Source organism: Chaetura pelagica, unplaced genomic scaffold, assembly GCF_000747805.2.
Source record: "Chaetura pelagica isolate M959 unplaced genomic scaffold, ChaPel_1.0 scaffold426, whole genome shotgun sequence".
Taxonomy (NCBI): Eukaryota; Metazoa; Chordata; class Aves; order Apodiformes; family Apodidae; genus Chaetura; species Chaetura pelagica.
Window position 1 is genome coordinate 47126 of NW_009953576.1, and position 5944 is coordinate 53069.

The following is a 5944-nucleotide window of genomic DNA, read 5'->3' on the forward strand; positions in this document are numbered from 1 at the left end:
AAGAGCGTCCAGGCTGTATTGCAGGCTCTAATTAAGCCTGGGGCTGGCAGCCAGGGCTGATGGCATCATCGCTATGGCACAGCTGGCCATGCATGTCTGGACATGAGTTGGGGTTCTCCTTGCAGGTTGGTCTGCACTATGAAGTGAGGGAGCCTTGGTCAGGACTGGGTCCAGCAGATTTGCGACCAGCAGGTCTGGCCAAGCTCACTTGCAGCATGTTCACACAGCCAGAGCACTGGAGCACTCACTCGCCCTAAGAGCAGCAGTAGCCACACCTCAGCTGTGCTCTGACATCTACAGCTCTCCACTCCCCTCTCCCTGACAGCCCTCTGTACTCAGCCTCTGCAATGCCAGGCATGGACATGCTGCTCCCCAGGGTGCAGCAAGAGCCTAGCTGCTGAATTGCTGTGGTCTAAAACATTAAGACCTTTCTGCTGCATACAGCAAAGCAGCCCAGGACAAATGTGTGGAAATCCCCTCAGTTCCTCACCACAATGAGGCTTTTACCTGGCGAGACCTGCAAACTGTGCTGGAAATCCAACAAGGCTTCCTTGTGCTTCCCCAGCTCCAGGAACTGCATCCCACGCCCGATGAGGCAGAGCAACCTGATCTTCTGGAGCACGTCCACTTCTGGTAGGAGATTCTCTGGCACAGAAGACACACACACCTGAAGACAGCATCCTCCAGACATTCCCTCATTTATCCCAACAGGCTGAGACAGGTGAGCAGTCAGGTTAGGTGGAATATTTACTTATTTGGAGGTGTTAAAGGGCAGGTTGGATGGGGCCTGGAGCAGCCTGGTCTAATGGGAGGTGTCCCTGCCCATGCAGGCGGTTGGAACTAGATGACCTTTAAGGCCCCTTCCAACCCAAAGCATTCTGTGATTCTATGATTTTCCAGCTCCCCAAACTCTTGGTGGAAGAGCTCTGCCTCTCTGCCAGGCTGAGGGATGCCAGGAGGACAAGAGAGAGAGCACCAAATGCTCACTACATGACAAGGCTCTGGTGAACAGTGACCTTGGAAGCAGCCTAGCCTTTGGCTGGCCCCTCTACACAATGGGTACAGATCTCTTCCCTGAAATCAGGATTGGAAATGCTCCCTGATCACAGCCCATTTAACTGTCACCCAAACAGCAGGAAAGGAGGCAGAGCCAAAGCCAAACCCTGCTGTAACCAAACCAGTGGTGGCTGCAGCATGGTGCAGAGCTCAGCATGCTGGGACAAGCCCCTGCTGCCAGAGGTGATGCTGGGCATGGAGCCTTGCTCCTGTACCACAGCTCCAGACCCAGGCAGGACCCACACATGTCCCAGCTGTGCAGTGTCCTACCTGTTGGTCCAACACCAGGCCCATAAAGCTGGACTCGCAAGAGATCACTGAGGCACCTGTAGATGGGAGGACAGAGGAGCTTCAGTACCAGTGTTGTTCCCTGCTCCAGCCCCTGCCAGCCACCCCTGCCAGCCAGGACTTCCCTTCTCCCAGTGAGTCTCCCTCACCTGCTGAAACAGCCTCCTTGCTCTCGCCTAGCATGGCCGATGCCCAGCCCTGGTGCAAGTATCCAGCTGCTCTCCAGGCAAGGCAGCGCAGACTCTCCTTCTTCTGGGGCAGGAGACCACCTGCCAGCCCTGCCCCAGGTGATGGGCACTCTGACTGCTCCAGCTCCTCCTCCACAACTAACATCCGTGGGATCAGGTCAGTTGTCCGGCTGATGACTTCTTCACACATGGTTATGGCATCCTGGTGCCTCCCAGCCTGCTCCAAGGCAGATGCTGCTTCCAGGAACACCTCAGGGATCCTGGGCAGAGCTGAGCTACCATCCAGGGGCACCTGGGGAGAAAAAGCAGTGTCAGTGCTCAGCCTCAGGACTGCAGAGCACCAAGCAGAATGACCCCGTGCTCACTGAGGACCTGGAGCTGCTGCCCAACCTCAGACCAGCTTGCAGACACTGGAGCTGTGAAGCACTAATAACATCAGCAGAGCCAAGGTGGCAAATCCCTATACTCTGGAAGTGAAGGACATCCAAAAACAGGCTGGCAGCTGCTCCCTACAGGGAAGGGGAAGCTGTTTCTCCAAATAGGCAAGCAGCCTCTGGTTCCAAAGGCAGACACCTGCAGGTCAGGGGTGTCAGCCCCCACCTTGTCTCCTTCATGTCTCAAACTGGGTACTAAAACCTGCAGTCCAGGGGTGACACTTGGGCCTGGGCCTTGAGATAGAGATCCAGACATCATCTACCAAGGGAACTCTTCAGCCTACCTGCTGCTGCAGCCCCTCCTGAAGCAGAGTCAGAAGATCCAGGTAATGTTCCACTGCATCAGCCACTCTGCAACAAGGACAGGAAATGGGGTGGAAGGAGCAGGGAGACCCCAAGAAATAGCAGCAGTGAGGTGGAACCTGGATCATTCTCCCTGCTCATGATATGCATGATGAGCAGGCCTACAACAGCTGTACTGAACTGGACAGCTGCCAGGAACACAGAGAAAACAGCAGAGCCCAAACAAGCAGCATGTTGGAAGCAGACCAGAGGTGCTGTTACCTCCCATCCTGCAGGCACCGCTGTGCCAGCAGGTACTTCACTTCAGAGGGTTGGTGAGGGTGAAGGAGAGAAGCTAGTACTGGTGTGTGGACGAGGAGCTCTGTTCGCATTAGGAAATGTGGGCTGGAGGAAGCAGCTGCTAGAGGCTTTTTTTCCAGAGCCTGTGGAAGAGAAAATATGGTTAACACAATGCTGGCCAAATCCCAAGCAGATGCAACCATGTGCCACTTCTGGCATCTGGGGATGCACCCAGATGAGCACAAGAGCTACACTTTGTAAGCACAGCTACACTAATCTCACTTGCTATGGCACAGCCACTTCCAGGAAGAGCAACCAGGATCACACAAGGACAGGCAGACTTCTGATCTCCACAAGGCATCAGGAGATGTGCAAGATCACTCAAGATCATCTCAGGTTTTCAGCTCAAGGTGCTCTGAGCTGCCTGGAACACCATCTCCAATTGCAGCCACAGACCTTGCTAGACCAGATCTTGGGCAATGCATAATGAGAGAGATGCCTCACCACAGCTGTGTTTGTATCTTAAGGATTTCAAACAGCTGCAGAACTAACTTGGTGTCTGCTGCTGTGACTTGCTCCTCCCAGGCAGACCAAGGTTGCTATGGCTAATGCACACCCTCCTCAAAGCCACATTCTGCCTTTTAAAGGCCCCTTTACTATTAGAGACTGTATTAAGAGGCTGATACTCTCTGACATGAAAGTGCCACCTCTTCTCCCAAGCCACCAAGGACATGAACCAGGACCCAAATGTCCAGCCCCATCCAACAGCCAGGTGCTTAGCAGGAATTCTGGACCTCATTGGGCTCCTTCCTGCCCGTTGATGAAGGCAGTATCACCACTGGATGGCTGTAGTCTGCTTTGGGGACCCTGCTAGGGTCTAACAGCCTCTAGGAAGGCAGGAGCCTGCTTGAAGCTCTGTGCAGACTCTGGCGAGCAAAAATCAATCCAACTACAGGCAGCAAACCTCATAGAGTAGAGCCAGGGCCTGCAGCTCCACGTCGATCTCCCCCAGCTCATGGTACACTGCTGCTGCATGGGACAGGGCAGGAAGGCACTGGAAGTCCACTTGGAGTGCCCGTTTTAGGTGCTGAAGGGCTGTCTGAGGCTTGCCCTAGTTAGATAGGAAGAAGTGCATGTTGGAAAGACATCCTCCTGACATCTTAACTGTTGAGTGGGATCCAGATCCCTGCTCTGCTTCCCCAGCAATCCCCACTAAGCAAGGGCAGCACTTCAGCCAAAGGCAGCCCTCCTCATGCTGGTTTTGGAGCATCTCTCTTTACAGCAACCCTTTGTCCATGCAAAGGCAGCGTGGACATGAGACTGAGCCTCCCCACCCTGCTCAAGGCTGCGTTTCCCCTCTCCCCACCGAGAGAGGGCAGGCCTGGCCATTACCATTCGCTGAGCACAGCAGCCGAGGCAGGTGTAGATCTGGGCCAAGGCCTTCTTGGAGCAGAATCCTCCTGCAGCCTGCTGAAGGAAGGAGAGGGCAGTAGGGAAGTTCTCAGCCTCCAGCTCCTGAAGCCCTAGGACAGACCCAACACCTCAGCTCTGTAGCTCCATTGCTTGCTCCCCACACAAGCGTATGTGCCCTTTTCTTCCCAGTGCCACCACAGGGACCTGCCTGATCCCTTCCACACCCAGAAACACAAAGGAGGATGGTGCCAAGCCACCATCTTTGGTTTGGTGGTGTTGCAAGAGTACAAGCCACTCAATGCAAGTGTCTAGCAGAAAGAAGAGCAGTTTCCAAGCCCAGATACCAATACGCCTGCCTGTTCTGCCAGCAGAACAAGAGCAGAGGTCACCTGCACATTCATCCACAGCAAAGCCAGTGCAGAAAGAGAAGCACATGCAGAACCTTAGGAAGACATTTTCCAACACATCTGAGCCATTTCCCAGCAAGATGCTTTGGGATATTAATTAATTCATATTTATTGCCAGTGGTATTTGTTTTTCTTTCAGTCCCCATCTCAAGCTTCTCTCTGGGGCAGCCCTGACGTGCCCACATCACATCACATCTGCCACCTCCCCACTGGAAGTGCCACGGCCATCCTAGAGGCTGCTGTGGGCATAGACTCCTGCCCTCCCTCCTCGCAGGAAGGTGTAGCACACCTGAGCACAGCAAAGCAGCACTGGCTGTCCCTGGAGCTGCTGGGTTTGCCAAGACAGCGAGCGAGGGGAAAACCCCGAGCAGGGCATAAGGAGGAGATTCATCCCCTGCTGCAACACCAGGCTGCAAAGCTGCACAAACAGCTTTGTGCAGCACTGTGATCCAAAAGGAGCCATGTGCTTGCCAAGTGCTAGAAGACAGGCAGAAGAAAGGAAAATCCTCAAAATAACCCTGCCTGCCTGCTTTATACAAGGCCACTGTGGGACCCAGACAGCTACCTAAAGCCACAGACAGTGCATAGGAATGTTTAGGTGGGGAAGAAGCAGAGAAGCCCAGATACTGACTGGTAAAACTGAGGCTTAGAAGCTAAGCCTAGGCCTCTTCCAGAGGCACAGCGCAGAAAATGCCAGGGGCCAGTTTGCTTGGGAAGAGAAACCAGGGTAAGGAGAGGGAAAGGGGGTCCTGGAACAGGAGAGCAGTGTGAGGCTGTGCTGGCACAAGTACCTCCTCCACACAAACCTTGCAGGAAGGCTGCTGTGGTGCAGAGGATCTGTTTCAAGTCCTCAGCGCTCTGAACAAGGGGCAGGGATGCCTCCTCAGCAGGCACTCGCCATGTCTGGAGCAGGGAGAGAAGTTCATTCTCCCCCTGGCTGCACTGAGCTTTCCCCAGGTCCTGTGAATACACCGAGGAGAGAGAGCAGGGAATGCTTGAAGGCAAGCAGACAATGATCCCAGGGCACAGGAAAAGAGAGGACCCACCAAGCCTTTCAACACTGCCCTCTGTGCTGGGGAGCAATGTCCTACCACCCCTTCCATTCAGCTGCACGCCTCTCACTGCAGGGATTCCTGCCTGGCCCGAGGCAGCACCTCCCCACCTCACAGCAAGGTGCACCTCGAAGGGCTCCTGGCAAGGCAGATCCCAGTGCTATTGGAGGGCATTCCACCAGGTGGGATCCCTTGGCAGCATCCACACAATCAGCAGGGAAGGCTCTTCTGCATCCCACTGCTTGAAGCTTGTCCCCTGCAGAGGCTGCATGTCCCTCTGCAGCCCCCTTCCAGCCTGGCCAAGTCTCCTCTCCAGCACAAACAGGATTTATTTTGGGACCCATCCGTGCACTTGGGGCCACCAGCAAGAGGATTCTCCAGGTTGACCTGCTGGGTTCAGGTCTCCAAGTGCCACAGCAACATTGTGCAGAGCGGCGTTGATGCCAGACACGTGAGCCAGCGCTGCCACCCTTAGCAAACCCCGGGGGCGTTCCCACTCGCGCATTCCCGTGCCTGTCCCAGTT

At 54.9% G+C, this 5944-nt stretch overlaps 1 protein-coding gene across 1 annotated transcript in view; it reads right to left on the reverse strand.

Annotated features, from left to right (window-relative positions):
* The window catches only part of FANCG (Fanconi anemia, complementation group G), a 14349-nt gene that overhangs the window by 6345 nt on the left and 2060 nt on the right, over positions 1 to 5944 (reverse strand). The window contains exons 4-11 of the mRNA XM_009999700.1: positions 5175 to 5328; positions 3941 to 4071; positions 3513 to 3659; positions 2531 to 2691; positions 2251 to 2317; positions 1504 to 1824; positions 1327 to 1405; positions 508 to 645 (exon numbers count right to left, since the gene is read on the reverse strand). Coding sequence (XP_009998002.1) covers positions 508 to 645; positions 1327 to 1405; positions 1504 to 1824; positions 2251 to 2317; positions 2531 to 2691; positions 3513 to 3659; positions 3941 to 4071; positions 5175 to 5328 — 1198 coding nt within the window. The remainder of the gene's footprint in view (positions 1 to 507; positions 646 to 1326; positions 1406 to 1503; positions 1825 to 2250; positions 2318 to 2530; positions 2692 to 3512; positions 3660 to 3940; positions 4072 to 5174; positions 5329 to 5944) is intronic.